Source organism: Geospiza fortis, unplaced genomic scaffold, assembly GCF_000277835.1.
Source record: "Geospiza fortis unplaced genomic scaffold, GeoFor_1.0 scaffold95, whole genome shotgun sequence".
Taxonomy (NCBI): domain Eukaryota; kingdom Metazoa; phylum Chordata; class Aves; order Passeriformes; family Thraupidae; genus Geospiza; species Geospiza fortis.
Window position 1 is genome coordinate 700,061 of NW_005054333.1, and position 21,543 is coordinate 721,603.

Consider the following 21,543-nt stretch of genomic DNA (forward strand, 5'->3'; position numbering starts at 1 on the left):
GGCAAAACTAATACCTTGGCTAACACAGCTGCTTACAATATCACCTTTACAATTTTATGTTGCAAAAGTTAAGAATCCATAGCAAGTTTCATTCTATAAATTACTTTTCTCCTGACAAATTTTTATGTTTTTCTCAGTACAGACAGAAGTGTGTTTGTGTGCTTTTAGCAGCACATCCCTCATAGAATTTGGGTCTATATGATTAAGAATAATCAGATGTACATGTGGTTCATAAAGAGGCATGTGACATGAAACAGTAAAACTGAGACTTAACCATTTAAACAAAGGATAGATAAGGGATGTTACATTTGGCACTAGAGGGGTATTTAAGTGAGCAATCAGAGGCATGAGAAATGCTCTCAGTAGGAGCAGAAATCAATGAAGTTCAAAAAGCTAGTCATACATTTAAAAAAAGAAAGAAAAAAGGTACATGAAAGGTACATTTAGAGGCTACAGAAAGAGATTACAATGGATATGATGAAAGATCCAGCACAAGAAGTCTTCAGATAAATACTTGATGATTTCTCTAGCTTAGCCACTGGTAACTTGGCTGAATTTGGAAATTGCTGGATGAAGTTCTAGGGTCTCATTTTATGTAGATCCCAAAATGGATGCTCAAAATGGCCTCTTTTAATTTTAAAAATCTGCAAAAACTTATGTAAAAAATGGGAAAGAGATTAAAGAAAAGGCTTATCCTTAACACCAAAAGAAATTCAACAAGACAACTGTTAGTGCTACTGAGTCTGATGACTTCTTGTCTGGACATTGTGCCTTAGGGCTCAACTTCATGCCAGACATCTGATGCTTTGCTTAGCAGAACAGTGGAATCTGAGAAGAGACTTGCTGAAAATCATGTCCTATTTCCCAGAAAGGAAATCTTCCTTAACATGGTAGGTAATATTAGGCAAAAACTAAAATGAAAACAGCCATTGTGGCTGGGTGAAGATAATGCAATTATCAACACCTCTATCAGGAGTATGTATATACTGCAGGTTTGTAGAAAATTTTAGTGTACACAAAGCTGACTTTAATGCATTAATAGGTCTAAAATGTCTTGTATCACACAAAGCATTTGCATTAGGTTAATATTTGAAAGCGTGTTCATTAGGACAGCATCACAGATAGGAAACAAGGCAGAAGCGCTCTGACCTGGCTAGAACAGAGTGGTTGGAAAGAAAAGCAATCCATCAGAGAGGAATGCTGAAGGTGTCTCATATTTTCACCAAACCAGTCTGTGAGATCTCCAAGACCCACCTACCTCTTTATTCTCATACAAGAAATTCTGGTTTGTATCTTAGACTATTCAGATTGTCCTCTTGGTTTCTAGTTTCCCCTAGTATCCATTCATTGCATCCCAAGAAGAGGTGACTGCAGGTGCCCAGGCTTCATGTAGTACATTGCCTAGTGTAGGAACAGCAGCCTTCTGGAGAGATGCTGAGGCTGTCACCACACAGAACTGGTAAGAAGGGATGTATCTTACTGTGGTTTTCTGGACTTACAGTCCAGCCCAGGTTGTAGCATGGCTTCTGAGTTTGTCTTCATCCAGCAGAAATTCTGTCTGTACCCCAAGATAGTGTTGTGGTGGGTACCAGTGGGGAGAGCTCCTGAAAACGTGCATCCCCAGCTCAAGCTGAAAGAGAAGTATAAAGAAATCTCTTCATTTCATAACAGCTCTTTTAAATGGATTCCTGGCTGAAATGGATAGCACATTTCTTACTCATGGAACTCTCAAATTTCAGAGCTTTGCTGGCAAAGACACTTGCATAATCAAAGTCTTAGGGTGTAATAACTCACCCCTCAATTTCATTTTCATTCTGTGAAGTAAACCAAGAATTAACTTATTAAATACTGGTTATTTTGCATTCTGTATTTTATCCAAGTTGTTTTTAGGAAGGGTTTAGCCAGGACTTTTACTACTAAGTATCTGTCATTTACAAATCGTGTGCAGTAAAATCGGGATTCTTAAAAAGATTTGTGTTGGACATCTGACAATGAAGACAAAAATGCGTTATGTCTCCTTATCTTTTATAGGTTGAGGTTGTGACTTCATTTTCTTTCCTTTTTTTTTTTTAGTCTAAGGCACTGTGCCATGAAGCTTGTAACGCAGTTATGAAGTTCTTCAAATCTGAATTAACATTTCCCACCTACCTATCTTTCTCTCTTTTAAGCTTTTAACCTTTGTAGATATAAGAGTAGTATCTTGGGAAGCAGCTTTTTATTTGAGCTTTATTTATATCCATCAGTGGGAGATGCTCAGAAAACATTGGGAGAATGCTGCTCTGTCATGCAGCAACTGGGAATTTACATTACAGAATGGTAAAAATAGTGCAAGGATCAGTTCCTTCAGATGCTGAATCCTCATTTCTGATTTTCAAAATCTTCCCATGTGTGGGTATATTTCTATCCATATATAAATATATGCGTATATATGTATATATAATTTGGGTTCTTTTAGTTTTGTATCTTCCCTCATTACACCAATGTAGCTCTATGTTTACATTAATACATACCTTTAAAATACTTAAAGACAACATAAGACAGAAAAGGAGGAGGAGATAATTTCAGTTTTTCAAGGATAGGAGAAAGGAGGAAAGGCATACTAATGTATTGGAAGAAAAGCTGATGCCATCACTGTAAATCTGCCTTTTATTCAGTTTTAACTTACATGGCCAGCATTTGCCATGCAGATCCTTATTCTCCTGACCCTGGCAACAGTATGGAGGTCAGATAGCCATCCAAGTGCAATGCCAAAGGCACAAACAAAAGTTTTTTTCTTCTCTGTCCATCTGTGGGTTTTTCTCTGATCCTACATGTTTGTAGGGCATATGACAACAAATTCCATTGCATTATTTGCTATAGTTCAATATAATGGACCAAGGAATTTAACATAATTCTTTGTACGCAGTTAAACTGTCCATGTCAGGACTTCTTGCCCAAAAACCAGCTAATGGCTGGATATATTTGGTCTGCTTTTATTCAGAATGGCAGATGATATTTCTCTGCCATGCCAGAACACTGGGAACGACATTTTGCCCTGGTTGGGTCTTTGCAGTACGTGGGCTGGCATAGGCTCAGGCAGGCTAAAATCTTTTGATTTGGGGATAATCTTGTGTTATCTGGTTGGGGCTTGAATGTTCCCTTCTCATTTGAAAAAAGGTTAACGTGGAGCCTCCTGAGAAATAAGCACTCGTAAGAGTTCAGCTTCTGTTAGAACTGATGCTTGCTATTTCCATGCAAACAAAAGCCACTGATAGTGGCTAGAATAGAGGAAACAAAGTTCCTCTGTCCTTTATGAAAAGATCCCCCCCTCCATCTGCCCCCAAACTTTTAAGTTCTGTTCTGCAACTTTATCACTATTCAAACTAGGTCTAGGGACAAAGGCCCATAGCTTTTCTCTTTTACTTTTTTTTAAAAAAGCATGTTAAGTTTGCAGCATTGGAACATGCCTCCCTGCTGGTGTCTAGGGACGTAAAGCAGGGGATTTATGGGAGACAAAATAGAATAAAGTCTTAAAAGTTTGGCTTTAAAAAATGGAGCCAGTGGTTTGACAGATTGTTCAGTAAATGTTCGTTTTATTGAGAATTATAAAAAAGGTGCTTAACGCCTCTGTACCACTAATATAATACATTAAAAGGGTACTGTCAAGATTAGTGTTTCAGCTCTGAAAATTGACTGTAGGGTTTATGGGCAGCACTGTTCATACTCTGCTTGTAAGATGAGGTATCTTCTACTTACCACTTTACAAAACCATTATGTTGTTACAAGGCTTTATACTGAAAAACTTGATAAATAGTAAAACGTAAATATAATCTTATTTGAAAAGTGAGAGGATAGTTGCTGCCTGTCTTATAGCCAGATTTAGCAGATGCGGGTTTGAATGTAAAACAGTTGTGAAAATAGCCAGTGCCAAACTAGTGCAAAATTAAACTTGTGGGGTGTTCTGTTTTCAGTGTCTGTCATTGTTGAAATACTCCATTTCAAAAGCATGCATTCCTTTCTACAGAAAAAAAAAAACCAGATTCCTTAGTTGAAATTAATTAGCATTCAGAAACCAGATAGCATGTTTTTGGGTATTCATGAGATCTCTGTTTGAAAAAATGTTTTTAACTTGTAGAAATGTGTTGCAACACACAGATGGGAAGAAAAAGAAAAAAAAAATCTCTTTAGCAAGCACTGTGTGTAAAAGGAATATTACATTTTGCACGCTCCTGATTACCCTGTGTAAACAGTTTTTGACATCTGTCTTTATAGTTTTCGAGGAGAGGAAGACTTTGTTAAAAGAACCATTTTTATACAGCAGTCACCATTTCAGTCTTGCTTTACCTGTATTATGAAAGCAGATGGTCTGCATGTCTTTTGAATATTTATAACTATCAAAAACAATCTCTTGCTATTCACCCTTAGGCTTATGAGATGTCAGGACTGTTCTGGTTGAAAAAAAATCATCTTGGGTGTTTACAGAAAGGGGATTACATTAAGCTGAAATGACTATACATTTTCCAGTTTAATATTTGTCCATCAGCTGTTTAATCGTATTTAGATAATTGTGTAAATAAGTTGTTGCAGCCCTTGCCCCTTCCACTGAGCAGGCTTGAAGCTTTAAACACCAATGAATGAGTTGCTAAAAAGCTCAGATTTTTTTTTTTCCTAGTAAAACAACCTGGAAGGCCTAAATAAGTTTTGGTTACAGTGCTTCTTTTGAGAAAAAGGTTTAAATTGCAAAGGGATCCCTGATATCTAATTCAGACGAGTTGTTCTAGGAAGCTGCTGTGTCTGTTACTTTCTCTTAAGTCTGTTAGCATGTATTTGCTCTGTGTAAATACTGCAGCCCAAGTACCCCTTCATGAGGCATGAAAACAACCTTATTCTGCCCATATAAAAATAATTTTAAGGTTATTTAGTGGAAGTTTTGGGACTGTGGGGGTTAAAAGCTTTTTTGACTGGAAGCTGAGCAATCACTGATAACAGATTTTGCTGTGGTTGGTTGATTTGGCAGAAAAGCATGAACAGTTTTGGTTTAGATGATTGAATTAACCTGATTAACATTGTTTTTGTTGTTTTGCAAAAAGGACAACAGTATACTTTTAGTGATGATTGAGCAACACTTCACCTGGTTGAAGAGCAGTGTTAGAGGCAATGACTCAGAAATGCCTCCCTTGAAGCACCTGCAGCAGTGGCTGCAGCAACGAGCCGGCATGAAAGGCTCGGGTCCTTCCCATATCTTGCAGGATGCACCTTGCGCTAGATTCTGGCACAAAACAAAAGGTGTCTGATGCTACCATTTTATTGGGTTTCGTTTGATGGGCATATGAAACGATTCCTGCTTGAGATTTATGATATTTCCCCAGGGAGTTCCCCAACTTCTTTGAGAAAAAGATGGTGTCTGGTATTTAATCTCTGGTATTTAATCTTCCAGAGAAAATGGGATTTGGTTCAATCTACGCTGGGTGAACCTCAGCTGAACCTCAGAACAAATTCTACCCCTACCTTCACACAGTTGTTGGATGCCTAATTATAATTAACTTATTTGGCTAAAAAAAGAGCACTTGGGCTGCAGCAGATGGTATCATTCCAGAATAGTGGGATTTCTGTGAAGGTGGCACCATTTCAGATGAGATCTCCCGATTCTCAGAACATGACTGCAAGTGATGTGGTTGGGGGGAGGGAGATATGGGAGAGGAAAAAGAGGGAAATTTGAGATCTTGAAGGCTCACAACTTACTTTTGTGGATAAACTACAAGGAGATAAGATTGCGTGTCCATGACCAGTTTTTGCATTCTCTTAATTTTCTTTGCAACATATGAAAAAGAAATCTGATTATGAATGATGCATGTGATGCATTTGAATATTTGTATGATATATTTATATTCGTCATCCTTGTATGGTGAGGGCATCTGCCTCTGTGCCTCACAGATAAGGAGGATATGTACAATAGTTCCAGGATATGATGTGCTTCAAATACAATAATTTTGATTTTGATTATTGATAATTCAAGACATGGGTAACTCCTTGTTGGTAATGACCCATGTAATATGAAAAGCATCAATATGCCTTCAGTCTAGATAGTGAATCTCTGAAGATCACTAGCTCATGGGGTTCATCTGAAGTTTTAGGCCATAAGCATACCAGACAGTTATATATGTAGATTGGTATTAAAATGTACAAGAATTCTATAGCAGCAGGAAATTTCTATAGCTGAGTGTATCTCTCTGCACTGATGTGACTGCACGTTTAATGACAATAAATAAAGAATAGAAACAATGAAATTCAGTGTTGTCAAGATATTTTCTGAGTTAACAAGGTAATAATATTTTATCTGGCTTGTAAAATTTTGCCTTCAGTGAATTAGTAAATAAATCATTGATTCCTTCTGATGAGGATTCTTAGCGTAGGTAATATCACTTGAATGTTTGCATGAAGTGTTCTCAAAGAAAATGCAGGATAATTTTCATTTTTAAATGTGTTTATAATGTCTGTCTTTTTTTTTTTTAATCCACTTTGAAGAGCAGGAGTGCCATCACAGTGTTAGCCATCAAAGCTTGAAATTCACATTGTGTCAGAGAAACTAAAACTCCCAGCAGCATTCCTTAAACAGACCAGTCCCCTATTTGGTTGTAAAGTAACTGCATTAAATTTATTCCTGAAGAAGCAGGGGATGTGTTGCAAACTGCCATGTCATTTGTGTATTGTTTTTGTAAAATTACATGGGAGGGAGCACTAGGAAATCTTAGACAAACATCTTCAATAATAGGTAATTTACTAAAATTAATATATGTATTTTCATACTTTAAATTAGTTGGGCAGGAGAACAAATCTGAAAGGGGCAAAGTAAAATAAGGTAAGAGAAACCCACCTTGAAGTGTAAATGACATCTGCAAAATACACATGAGCTGGTGTGGGATGATGGCCTCTGACAGGTGCAGTTCCCCATTTTGCACATACAGATCTGCAGTTTCTGCAGTAGTCTGTGCAGTCATATAATTTGCCAGCTCAGATCCACAGGACTTTTAAAATCATGCCTTATATATCATGTGCCCATGTTTAAGATGGTTTAATCTATAAAAGAGCTTAAAAGATAATTTTGTACATATTCAACCTTAAGTATACTGCTCTTATACTGGAAATTGCAATTGGGATCAGCTGAGCTTGGTTCTGGTCTTTCAGGCTAGACTATTAAAATTTCACTCTCCTTTCATACCACTGACAAAAGACTTCTAGCTAGTTTCAGAAATGACAGATTAGTATCATGAAATGGCAAGAATTTTGGTGATTCGGAGAAATATTAAAATATGTGCCTGGTGAGTAGGGGATATCCACATTTGGCATAAATAATTCTGCCTCACTCTAGCAGTTCTGAGCCTCCACGAACAGCTTGCCACTGAGCAGTGCCTTAGAAAATGGTTATAATGAACTTCACTAAGATCAGTAAGGAAGGTACTTTCAGTCAGAAATTGAACTAGGCTTTTAAGAGAAGAACTTAAAGTAACATTTTTTGCATTTCTTCTCCAGGCTCTTCCTTCCAGTGGCTATTGTAGTCGGTGTAACAAAGGGTTGATGCTCTAAATGATTCTTCAGACAGCACAAATATACCTAAATGTTACATACTGAATAGTGAAAAAATGTAATAATCAAGGCTTTGTCTTCTTGACTGTCATTGCTGTTTTGATACACTGGACAATTCTTGTAGTTAAGCCAAAAGTAACTACTTTCCACACAGAAATTTTAAAGGGTGGCAAAGTTCAGTCTGTTGAAAGTATATTTGCTAATTTTGTTGTTCATACATCATATACTGAGTATAATTTTCAAGTTGGAGCATTATCTCATTTTGCGAGGCTTAGTCTTAATTGATTTGTAAAAGAATGTACTGGAACTGAAAGTTTTATGCATTGTAAATTCCACTATTTTAAAATTGGTCAAAACTGAGCAGAAGGTAAATTTCTCACTGTAGCTATCTGATATCTCGAGAACCTTTGAGAAAAAATCATCTTGATCTTCCTTTGGTCTATTTTACAGCTAATATTCAGTTACAGAATTAGACATGACAATAAGCTTTTCATAAGCCTGTTTTTGCAAATCCCTTAAAATACCCTGTTTTAGGAAAAACAAGGGTTCATCTTGGGTTATTAGATACATATTTTATTCTACTATAAATCTCATATTTTTATCCTATTCGTAGGTCATTCAGATAAAGTTTTATCCTATGATTTTTTTGGTGTCGACTCTGTGATAAGTGGCACAGAGGATGGGCATGGGTAACTTGGGTCACTGCTTGCATTTGTAAAGGCAGTGTAGGAATTGTATGCCTGTGTGGGTGTGTGAAGGGTCAATCAAATTTAAAAGCAGAAATAGGATGAACAAAATTCACTTTCAAGATTAGCATCTTCTGTCTAGAGCCCATCCCATTGCATGATGTTTCTTGGTCGATAACTTTGTTCTTCCCTTAGTACATCTGCTATTTTTGCTCCCATTTACAATATACCTTGGTTTATTTTCATGTTCAATAATGAGTTTTTTAAAAGGCTTCGGATTATAGGATTTTAAATGCAACATGGTTCTCAAACTTTAAAAATATATTGGCTCAACAATTGAAATAATTTGTGCTTTGACTTGTACTGCTCTGTATTACAGATTTTTTTCTTCTTCTCCCCTTTTCACACAGAGTATGATTTCTTCCATTGTGAACAGCACTTACTATGCAAATGTCTCAGCAGCAAAATGTCAGGAATTTGGAAGGTGGTATAAACATTTCAAGAAGGCAAAAGATATGATGGGTAAGCAAAAAAAAAAATTGCCTTGATGGTGGTTACATACCATTATGTGTCACATTGAGGTCTGTCACAGTCATATAAGAAGCCAGTTCCCTTCATGATAAGTTTAGGATGCTTTTGATGAGTAGATGTAGAAAGTACATATATAGTGAAAGAATTCATTTAAATAAATATTTGCTATTGAAACAGCCAAGCTGACTTGGGTTGCCAGAGATGTAAAGCTGTCATTCTGTAAATCTAGAGATCTTCTACCACCCAGAATAATTGTTTAGAAAACCTGTTCCTGGAACTGTGACGAACTGATTTTTTAATGTATGTATTTTTTTTCTCATGCTGGCTAATGTATATTTAAAGAAACAGGCTTCTACAGCTATCACTACCTTCCAGCAAGAATGCTGTAATTTTATATATTCATATCTTTCTCTAACCTTGGGACCCTAATTTCAATTAATTTTAACAAATAGTGATTGTGACAATTGTTTGCTTGTTGTAAGCACAAGTAAATTATTGAAGAAAAAAAAATCTGACAATTCTGTGATACCTTTTATCTTTCTTAAACCTGTTCACATAATTTTGAACACTATGTCAGAAAATTTCTACATAGATTTCAACAGAATGGAGAAAGAGGACCTCAACTTGGATTGAATTTTGAGCTTGACTTAGCTTTCAGTATTTGAGGCAAAATCATTCATCTACCCAAACGGGTTCCTTGCCTTTTATAGCTTAAGGCTGTAATGAAGACAATGCATCACTTTTGTGATAATTGCTTGAATTACTGTTCCGAGTGAATGGCCCACTTGGGTTGATCTCTACTTTCCCTGAGTGAAAAAAGACAGCTTCTTTCCATAATCTGCTTTGTACCTCCTGTGCAACATGGAACCCTTCTTCTGAGACCACCAAATTTAGTGGGAAGACTTCACTTGGTTTCAGGTGGTCCATGTGTGAGGCAGCAGAGTGGCCATATGGGCAGAATGACCTTTCCACAGCAGCCTCTCCCACATCCTTTGCAGCGGTGCTCATGTATGGGGCAACTCCTGCAAAATTTTATTTATACGCTCTGCCAAGATGGATTCATCTTCCATTCACTTGGAGTCAGTGAAGCCAGCGAATAGAAAATGTGTGTTTGTGTATTCTTGTATAAAATGATACTGGCAGAAGAGGCAGCAGCATTGCCCCCAAAGCCAGCTGTGTGAGGGGTAGTAGAGCCTCTGCTTGGGTATTGATCCAGGCTATGGACACTAGAAATCTCTGAAGAACAACTGGCTTGCTTTTTATTTATCAAATTTCTGCCCATGTAAGACAGGGGAGGAAGATGGGGATGTGGGTAGGAATCCAAGTGCCAATTTCTTCATCCAGATCTGATACTTGTCGAGGAAAGTGTGGCCTTGCACTGATGACTGTTAGTGAAGATCGTAACTACTGTGACAAGCTCAGACACTGCCTTGAAAAAAAAAAAGTCTTACTAGGATAAGAAAAAAAATTGCTCCAACACTTTTGTGAAAATACTGGACTTTGGGTTTTTAAATAAAGCTTATTTGCTTAAGGCTATTTCCAGACCAGAGCTGCTGCTAAAGCTCTAGAATAAAAAAAGTCACAAATGCTGATAAAAAGGAGGCTCCTTCATATCAACCTTGAGTTATTTTATATTGTTTAATCATGCACAAGAGGGGAACTGGAAGAACTCTTGTAGTTTAAAAAACTGTGCTGTTATTTGAAAAGGAGGGTGTGTCAAAGACAGATGAGTTAATATAAGAAAAAATTCAACCATGTTGCAAGTCACTGAAAAAAGCCATGCATACATGGTTGCAAGATAAAGCAGCCCATCTGTGTAATTTACATAAATTATACTAGTTCCTAGCAGTCCCATACAATTGATGCAGCATCTAGAAATTAGCAGAGCATAGGGAGGTCTGCACCTCACCCTGCTTATTACAGATTTCCAGTGGCTGGGAACTGCAGATGTCATGGCAGGGACCTCTTGGGAGGAGCAAAACCAGTCACTGGGGGCTTCTGTCTCTCTGACTGCGACATGTTTTCCCACAAAAGCCCTCCTTACCCTTTGCACAGATGCACTTGCTGTTTCACCTGCATCATCTGCAGCACACAGTGGGTTTTTGTCTCTTGTCTTTGCCCCATCTCTAGTTGTTTACTGCTTTGTCTGAAGTCCCCTGTGTCTGTCACAGTGGAATGCAGCAGCCCCACTCATGGTTGGGTTGCATTGCACCATTTTACATTTGTTTATTTTTATTAGCATGTCTTGTGAGGAGAGTCAAGGTTGTGATTTTCAGTCTGATATTGGCCTTTTCAATGTTTCTTTTCTGCTGTAGTTGAGATGGATAGCCTTTCTGAACTATCCCAGCAAGGTGCCAACCATGTCAACTTCGGTCAGCAGCCAGTCCCAGGGAACACAGCCGAACAGCCTCCATCTCCTGTTCAGCTTTCTCATGGTAGTCAACCATCAGTTCGGACCCCGCTTCCAAACCTGCACCCTGGACTTGTATCTACTCCCATTAGCCCTCAGCTGGTAAATCAGCAGCTGGTAATGGCCCAGTTGCTGAACCAGCAGTATGCAGTGAACAGACTTCTAGCCCAGCAGTCCTTAAACCAACAGTACTTGAACCACCCTCCTCCTGTCAGTAGATCCATGAACAAGCCGTTGGAGCAGCAGGTCTCAACGAACACAGAGGTGTCTTCCGAAATCTACCAGTGGGTTCGTGATGAATTGAAACGAGCAGGAATCTCACAGGCAGTATTTGCACGCGTGGCTTTTAACCGAACTCAGGTCAGTCATCTTTCTTCTAATTTTTTTAAAGTCTAAGAGTCTCTTCTTTCTCTCTCTAATTAGTAATTGCCATCTTCTAAGTCTGCCTTCTCATTTCTACCTTGTCTCTTGGTTCCTCTGAAGGAACCATGCTTTCTTGCAGGATTACTGTCCATGTTGACCAAGTACTGAAATCCTCAGGGACTGGTTTGTGGAAATATACACTGTTCTTACAGGAAGCATGGTTCCTCTCCAGTTGTGATGGTCTATGAATAGCTGAATTTCCCAGTAAAGGAAATTAACAGCTCTGTGCAGAGCCATTCACAAAGTCACCAACAGATTGCCTTTTGTGTTGTAGAGTTGTACCCGCTCTGACCACCTGCACGCACTGAACAACCTGGCTTCTTTCACAGGTGTACTGGAGATGGTCTTTTATCTATACTTGTGTTTATTTTTATTATTTCCCCATGAAAGTCCTAATAGCATCTTTTCAGGCTTCTGAAGAGATTAAAAATTAAAAACTTTAGATCATCTACTCTCTTCATGTATTTTTGTAGTTTGTTGCAAAAACAGTAGTTGCTGAGCTTGCCGGTGTCCACGTCAGAACATATACTTCAGCTCTTCAATGCAGAAAAAGCCAGCCCTAGCAAAGCTGATAAGTAACACTAAAATGTGTTATTTTTTACACCTGTTTTAGAAGCTAACCCTGTTATAATTTATTCTGCTCTATGAATTTAACTTAATACCATGTTGCATGGAATTTATTCAAGCAGAAATTATAGAAGAAATGTCACTATATTGGATGCAAATAATATCTCAAAATTTTAGAAGTATGTTATAACACAAAATAAAATATTTTTAATAGGACATTGTAAAATGGGAAATATTTAAAAAAGACATAGGTAAATTTGCTTTCGGTTCCCTATTTTTAAATGAAAACAAATACTTAGGGAACAGTTTGCCCATTGAAGATTATAGTATAACAAAAAATATTATCATTTGAGCTTCTCTTGAAACATTCTTGTTTCTCCCTGCATAGCTTAGAGAATAAAAATTCTGTTTCATATGCTCTTGTGCAGGTTTGAATCAGCATGCCATTTATAATTGTTCTGAATTACTATTGCCTTACAAAATTTACATCCTCCTTTAGCTAAAAGAAAGTAGAGTCATTGTGTGAATTCTCTGTAGGGCTCTGTGTGTGTGTATCTTTCCTCTTTACAGCAGAGGAGGTTTTCAAGATCTGGGCCTTTCATACCAAATTTCATTGCTTATGTGAACTCATGCAAGGATTATTTACATTAAGTTAGGTCCAGGCAGTGTTAGTTGTTACATTTACAAATAAGAGAGTCTTGTTTCATACAGTGTTTAAAAATTTAATTATTAATACTCTAAGGTATTAAAGCAATAGTAGTAGCTTCATGTTACAGTGGTTTGCAGCTGCCATCTTACCTGGACAAAAAAGCCAAGCAAGTAATTCAGAAAATAAAGTTTATTTTATATTTACTTCTTTCTAATGTTTGCCTAAAAGCACATTGTTTTATTTAAACTTTCCCCCCTCTGAAGTGGTCAGTTTTTGTCAGCTAGTTTTGCATACAGCTTTTGGCATTTCCTTTGTGCACAAGCAGTACTTGTTACCTGAAATACAAGGATGATTGGTTCTGACTGGACATTAAATTTATATGACAGAGTAGGAGAAAATGCTCTTTCAATGTGATGAATGTGACTGTAGAAAAAGCTTTCTAGTGCAAATACTGATTCTTTACTTTAATATTAGTATTATTACACTAAATATATATTAAAATATGTATTGCTATGTATTTTTCTTACTACAAATGTTATTAAATATTTGTTTAATGTTCAGTTCTTCTCCAGAATTTGTGGTTAACTAGCTTAGTAAAATATGTTGAGAGTGACCCAGAACTGTGAGGAAGCCCCAAAACGAACACTGAAAACAATTCTCCTAAAGTGATACGAAAAACACCTATATATTTTGTCAATTTTCAATCAAATCTATTTGAAAGAACATAGAGTAGTATTCCTACATCCTACAAATTGTTTTTGCTAATCAAGCTAGTATTCACAGTTAGCTAGAAAAGATTTTGCAGTATTTGTTATGTTTTGTGGCAAACATAAGGAGCAAAAAGGAAAAATACCAGGAGCCTAGAGAGTGTCAACCTCAGTTTTGCCAAGAAATATCTCAGCATACTTTTCATATGAAGCAAAGCCCTACTGAAATACAGAAGAGTTTGTTGCAGGTGCATTTCACCTTTACAAACCTGGAAATTGTTAATTTTACGCATAGTGACAGCTAATATCCAACGGTAAACACTGGTACCAGCAATTTTTACATGAAAAATTTAAAAATTTGTTCTGCTTGCTGTATTTCTGAATTCCTCACAGCTTATTCAAGCATACATGACATTGAGCTAAAATTAGGATAGTACTTTAAAACTGATGCAGTTGAGGAGTTATTTTCTAATAGTGATGTAATATCCTAAGTTTTGGGGGTTTTTGCTAGAAAATGCTTGTTTAAATTCATGCTCTGTTTTCTGAGATAGAAAGCTAGCTCAGGCTTACCAGTGACATTTTTGAAACTGTCATAAGCATATTTGAGCCGTGTCCAGGGACCATATCATGCCATCAGTTTCTAAAGGTGTAAGAACTCACTGAAATTGGTTCAGAGTTCTGTGCAAGAAAACCCTGGTGTCAGGATACAGTCTCAGATGAGGGGAGAGATTTGCTTTCAGTGTTAAAATTAAGGAAGGAAACAATCTATAAATTAAGAGTTATTTAGCTTAATTTTTAGGCAATAAAATGGTCTTCGAAATTGGCTGATGATGCTGTTGTTTTTCAGACTTATGCTCTACAATATGAATACAGAATTTTGTGATGGTTTTTGGGTGGGAAGTTTCTGCCAGTGTAATGTGGTAATTCAACACTTGGTCCTCATTTTCAAGATTTTTTAATTTGGCTACAAAAATGTCAACTAGAAATATTTTCTATCTTACCACAATCCAAGAATTTGGCAAAGTGAGAACTAGAGAGTCTTTTTTTTTACTATTACTAATTATCTATAAAGCTGAAAAAAACCCCCTTAGCTACACCTTAGAAGCAAGTTTTTAAGAAAAAATGTGACTTTAATGTGTTCTTGAGTAATTTCCCCCCACCCTTAAGTTCCAATTGGTAATTTCAAAACTGAATTCTCAGGAATGTGCTTTGTAAACTTTATTCAAGGTCCAGATACCTATAACTTGAATGAAACTTTCACATCTATACAGGCACAATAAGACAACTGTTGCAGGGAGCAGAAGTTTTGGCTGAAGGAATTTCTCTATGGTCCATCTAGGAAGCCTTCAGACTACAGTAGGATCTGAAGTTTAGCTTGTCCTTCAGCAGTTGCGATTCCAACTCACTGGATGCAAAGAAACAGGTTGAATCCTGTTAGCACCTCCTTTCAGCGCACCGTGGAAAACTTTGTTGAGTTAGTACTTGTGCTGGCAGATCTGAGTTTCACCTCAAGCAAGGTGTCCAAAGGTCTCCAGTCTGCCAGGATAATTTTGGTAAATTGAGATGCTTATGTTTCAGTTGCCAGTTCATCAAAAGAATAAATATAATATTTTGTTTTAGCTGATGTCAGTGCACTGTGCAGATACCTCTACTGTCCTGAAAGAGCAAGTTCCATATTTTCTTGTGCTTTGCAGGCTAGAAAATGGTATTTGTGATCAGTTTGCTGCCTTGGGTAGCCCCAAGCAGCCAGGGTGACAGTGAAACATGCAATGGGGTAGCCCCCTAAAGTGTGGTGCCACAGGTCCCTGTCAGCAGAGAAGCTTTGCCTACTGTTTCAAATATTAAGTTAAAGTGGGAGTTTAAACTCTACTCTGTTGTGTCCTTAAAGCTGGAGTGCAACAGCAACATTTGTTGGGTTGAACTGCCCTCAGAGCCCTAAACAAATAAATAAACTCCTCTCCCATTTGTGTTGTGTGTTTCTAAGTGTAAGCGAGTCAGGAAGTGAAAGGCTTGAGTTCCCACAGTCTGACATTTGACTGGAAGGTGCAGCTTAGCCTGGTGCATGGAAGGGTGACGAGCCTGCACTGTGCGAGCAAGGAATTGTTAGTCATGGTTGTGGCTGGGGCTGGAACTGGGGGCTGCCTCTCTCTGTTTGTGTACACTTTCAGCTGTAAGGTTTGCTGCAGGGACTTGGGTGCTATTATACACAGGTGACCTCATGGCTCTGTCTTTATGAAAGAAGGGAGAGTGCTTTTTGCTGCTTTTCCATGTCTGAATTTTGATACTTTTCTTTTTCCCACAAGTGACAGTGTTTGATCGGAAGATTTTTGAATATTTCTCAGTGTTTCTCACTTTTCTCTCTCCCTTTCTACTTGAGCCCCATGCTTGTTTAAAATATTAACTGTCAGGACGTACTGCCTTTCATTCTTGTATAATGCCTTTTCTCATATGTGAAAACTTCTGTGTATTTAGGACTGTGCTCATGCTAATTCTGGGCAAATGCTATTTCGAAGGAGAATGCTTGGATGCACTAAATGGCTCTGTGTAATTGTAAAACAAAATCTAAGTTTACACAAGCCACCTTCTCAGGCACTACTTTTTTTTTTGCTTCCACTTTGTCTTTGGCACACTTTATTTTCCAGTAAAATGAAAAATGAAGATGGATTATTCAAAATTGATAACAGTAATGGACCATCATGTAATGTTTTATTGAATTTGAGTTCTGTAAATTATGTGGTAGAGAGAAATTTGCCTGCTTAAGTATAACAGAAATTGCCACTGTATTCATATAATTCTTCATAGTGTAATTTAAGAAAAAGTACACTATCCATATCACTATTGAATAAAAGGTAAAAAGGTGCTATTACACTATCATGACAGCTCTCCTCTTGTTACTAAGCGACATAGATAAATGTGTCTGCTTATAACTTACTTGGCTAGGGTCCAGGCTTGGGAGTGGAGTTTGGGAATAATCTTCCACCTGGACATGGGATAGGAGGGCCCTGCAACAAAGAGGGATAGTGTTCAGGGATGTTCTGCATGTTTTGGGAAGGTTTGGGCAAATTGCATGTTTCTTCTGGAAGCTTTGAAGTTCTATCACACTGATAAAAATCTATTTGAATCAGTGATTATGTTCAAGGAGGAGACAAACTGGGGGCCAGACAGGCAGTGTTTTTGTTCATATTGGCAGACACTTTAATTTATCTCCATTTTTAAAGAATTTGTAATGAGCTTTTGAAAGCCTTGATAATATTTATTGAACATTTTTGTGCCATTAGTAATGAATTATACTTGTGATGACATGTAAACTTTTTTTTTTCCAATGGAACCTGGGAATATTAAAAAAATACATTTCCATTGCAAAGAGAATACAAGGGAGGAACAGTGATGAGGGCTCTGAGCCTAACAGTGTTTATAATCTCTTTGCAAAACAATCTTAGTTTTTATGCAATTTGAGGTACAGTATCAGGAGATCGCACCAAGACTAGTATCTTGGAAAACCAGTTCAAGCCTGGTAAAATGGACAGTTCATCTGTGCACATCAGCACAGGTCAGAATGTGAGAGCCAATATTTTCGTTCTAGGATTTTTCCCATTGTACATCTTGTCTAACAACTTTTAGCTAAAGTTTTGTGCTCAAAAATTGAAGTAGTAGCAATTATATAATATGTGAAGCAGGCAAACTGTGTTCTAAGTCTGCCTGCACCTGGTGCTACATCTTCATTTTCATGGGTTTTCCTCACATATTCTGACCTTTAGGTTTCAAGCCTAGAAGCAAACTCCTCCTGCCTTCTCCATGCTCTGTCATCTCCTCTCCTCTCCCTGCATTGCTGTCCTCTGCTCTGCTCTGCTCCCAGCTCAAAGACTCATGACAGTGATTGGGGAAGAGAGGAGAATGAATACTTAGTGGCATTTCTAATCACCACAAAGTGTCTCACAGCAGTGGAAATGCAGGCAAATGTTAAAAAAAAAAAAAAAAAAAAAAGAAAATATGAACAGCATTTTCTTTGTTTACTTATTTCACTGAAGAGGAAAAAGTTATACAAGAAAACCAGCCTTTTCTAACTTTTTTAGCTGCCCACTATGTGGCTAAGGCTTATACAAGCAAATATTTTCTATTATGGGCTAAAGTATTTTTTAAGATCATTTCCTGTAGCTGACAGTGGGGTGGCTTTTTGTAAGGAGTCTTCTCTCCTGACAATGATCAGTCCACTTGAGTTTCATTTTTCTTGCTCATTTTTTCATGGAGAGGTATCTCCAGCACAGAAATCACACATGTTTACAACTACCTATAAGGAGATGAATGATGTGGGCCTTGGTCTCTTGTGCCAAGTAACAGCAGGGTGAGAGAGAATGTTCTCAGGTTATGTCAGGGGATGTTTAGATTGGCTATCAGGAAGAATTTCTTCTCCAAAAATGTTGTCCAGCGCTGGAACAGGCAGAGAGGGAAGTGGTGGAATAACCATCCCTGGAGGTATTGGAAAGACATATAAATGTAGTACTTGGGGACATGGTTTAGTGGTGGGCTTGGCAGTGCACAGTTAATGGATGGACACAATGATCTTAAAGGTCCCTTCCAACATAAATTTTTCTATTATGTTCTCTATATCCTGTGCTCTGCAGACAGCTTTTCCTTGTCTCCAGTAGAACAAAATCATTTTTTGCCTCCTCTTGAGGTGGATTGTGTAACCCTACTACTAAAAAACACTGGTAACTGTGTATTTGAATACTTAAAAGTAGAAAAAACGATAGACACAAATTTATTTGCCATGTTTGCTAATAAGTAAATTTATTATTAGACTAACCATTAAGAAAAAAATTTAAAACTTGACCCAAATGCCACTTTTTCAGTAACTTGTTTATTTACCTTCTGGGAAATTTCTGCCTGGATACCAGAAAACAGGAGGGATCATGAAAAGTGGTAAGAAAGAATCCCCTGAGATTATTTTTTTCTATCCTCCTCCTCTGAAATATTTTTCATGCTTAATGCTGGAAAGATTGTTGGGTTTTTTCCATCCTGTTGCCTTGTTACACGTGCAGGCACAGACAGGGCCATGAGGACCACACTGGCTGAGGTGTGGTGCTTGGTACCTCTGTCCCCATCGCCCAGCAGGGAAGTGCAGAGCTCACACCCACGCTGGGTGGGCCCTGGTCCTGCCTAAGCACAGCTGCTCGAGAGCAGTGGCTTTGCAGCAGCACCTCCCTAAGGGTCTTTCGCCTGATAGGAAAAGACCTTTGAGAGAGGTGACAACTTCCACAGGTGCTGCGGGCATCAGACTTCCCAAAAAGATTCCCTTGGCCACATCATTCTCTTGTACCCCCTTAGGAATATATATATTCAGTCAGTATTACCTATCTTAGTTTTGGCTTTTTATTGTTTTCTTCCCTCTCTCTATTTACCCCTCCATTACCATGAATAACTTACAAAAGTTCTTTAGGAAAAGAAACATTGGGTTATCTTATTCCTTGAAATTCACGTGTGTGTTCCCTTGTTACACTGTAAGTAAGAGCCTCCCATGCCAATCCTCTCTCTTTCCCAGCACGGCAACAATATTTATTCTGAATAGTAGTTCACATCTGCTTTTCCAAAACTTACCTTTCTTATCGCCATCTTGTTACTCCAAGACAGCAGAGCATTTTGAATGCCCAACATTCAAGTATTTAAAAGGAGAATCTGTCAGGGAGAGGAGATGTCAAGAACCTGTTGACATTAAATATAATTATCCCAGGCAATGGACTGTTTGAGGATTAGGGATGTCCTGATGAGGTGCAAGAAGAAGGTAGAACATGAGGGCACTCATGTTTTTAAACTCACTTTTTAAACTCCAATATGCAACTCTTAGAAAGAAATACTGACTTATAAAAAACATGGCCCTGAGTCAGTGAAGCAGTACTTCAGAAACGTTGCAAGTTTATAGTCTCAGATTAGTTGTGAAATATCACATCCTTTCAAAGATCTATTTAAGTTGCTAGAAATGTGGAAGCCTTTTTTTAAGGTTGGGTATGCATTTTGCCTGTGAAGCCTGAGAACCCCCCAGTGTATCTCACTTACCTTTAACATCTCATGATTATCTGTGGACTGTGAAAAATATCATGGCAAGTTAAGCCAGTAAAAGGAGGAAGACCTATTAGGAAGTTTCAGTTTATGTTGTATTTAAAACAGTTGCTTAATAAAATTAAGGGTACAATTGAGGCTCTCTTCTCTGCTATCTGATATGCCATTAATAAAATCCTATGTGGAGCAAACTGTGCATTTACTGTTCTCATTCCCAGCCCAGTGTTAAGAAGAACGAGGACTGATAAGCAATGGCTTTGCAGAGCACGGTTTTACAGACACTCACCTAGGCTAACTCTCGAGCCTATGTTTTCTTCCTTCCCTACAGGGCTTGCTCTCAGAAATCCTCCGAAAAGAAGAGGATCCCAAGACTGCCTCTCAGTCCTTGCTGGTAAACCTTCGGGCTATGCAGAACTTCTTGCAGCTGCCGGAAGCAGAACGAGATCGAATTTACCAGGACGAAAGGGAAAGGAGCTTGAACGCAGCGTCCGCCATGGGCCCGGCGCCTCTCATCAGCACACCGCCCAGCCGGCCTCCACAAGTAAACTGCTCTCTCTGCCTCTGGGGTTTGCTTCTTGTGCTCTCTCACTGTACTGCTGGGTGAGACCTTTCTGAAAAAGAAGAAACCTTTTGCTGTCGCACTTTTTAAACACTGGTAGAATCATTACTTGCAGTGCATATTGCAAATTAAATTTAAGAAATATAATGGATGATAGTAGCATTTTATTACTACCTATTTTCTAATTTTAAGATAAATTCTATCCATTATGGTTCCTACCGAATTTTTTGCTCATTTTATTGAGGTACAAGCTTTACTGGGCATGGAAGATGATAGCTTTTAGCTGTCATCTTTTCTTACAATTCTTAGGTTCTTAATGTTATAGCTTCAGATAGGGATTTTGAGGGATTTGGACCATTAAACTGAGAGGGAACAAAAGCAGAAATGTGAGCACCTTCTAGTGCCTTAAAAATTATTTTTTCAGAAAGCAAACAGGTAAAACTAAAGTGATGGGGGAAAGAAGATCCCGTCCCAAAATGCTGGGCATGCTTTTACCATCTTGAGCTACTGACAACTGCTTAAAATAACAGCTTGCTATATCCATTGCTCTGAATGATTTGGATATGTTCATTAAAGCTTCATGTAGTATCTGTTAAAATGAAACTCCTATTGATTTTTCTAAAATTTATTTGATTTAATTCTTCAAAAATTGCAAAGTTTGATAGACTGGGATCAAGGGATTCAGTGGTGCAGTCCTTGTGTCAATCAAGGAAATTCTGATGCTTGTTTTAAGGTATGTGAGAAATGCATGTGAGCAGTAGGAATGCACAGAATTTCCACAAAGAAACATGGTTCACTCCAAAACCTGTATATTTTCAGAAATACTCTGTGTTGATCTGGCTCAAGGTTGTACTTTTGCAAAGGAAAATCCAAACTGATCTGCAGATATGTGGTAATCATGCTGTATACACAGTCCACTTTTGCTAAACAAAGCAAAGCTTTAGGATTGTTGGAATTTTGTGATGGGTGATTTTTTGAGAAAACACAGCAGGTTTTTGTTATCCAGTCATAGGCTTGTGACTGTGACTATGTTTTGTACCCGTTCAGAATGCTATAAATTCCTCTTGAGATTATTTTTCTAAGTTACCTTCAGCTAATGGATACTAAGAACCACACTAAAGTAACGAATAACAAAATTGTAGGAGGGAGGAGAGATCACCTTGACCTGCTGCAGTACTTTTCACAAGAGAAGAATTTTTTACCAGAAAAACAGGCTGTACTAATGGTGTAGTTTTGTTATCATAACTGAGTTTAGTCTATAAAATCCACTATAGATATTCTTCAAGATAAAGGACAAGAATCTATTTACATAGGGATGCTTTAGTGGGAAATAGTTAAATAGAGATAACTGTGTTTAAAATAACATTTGAGTTTGTTTTAATATCTGTACCTGC

At 37.8% G+C, this 21,543-nt stretch overlaps 1 protein-coding gene across 1 annotated transcript in view; it reads left to right on the forward strand.

Annotated features, from left to right (window-relative positions):
- SATB1 (SATB homeobox 1) overlaps positions 1-21,543 on the forward strand; it is a 72,801-nt gene that overhangs the window by 17,728 nt on the left and 33,530 nt on the right. The window contains 3 exon segments of the mRNA XM_031057648.1: positions 8,660-8,771; positions 11,096-11,550; positions 19,919-20,131. Of these exon segments, the coding sequence (XP_030913508.1) occupies positions 8,660-8,771; positions 11,096-11,550; positions 19,919-20,131 (780 nt within the window).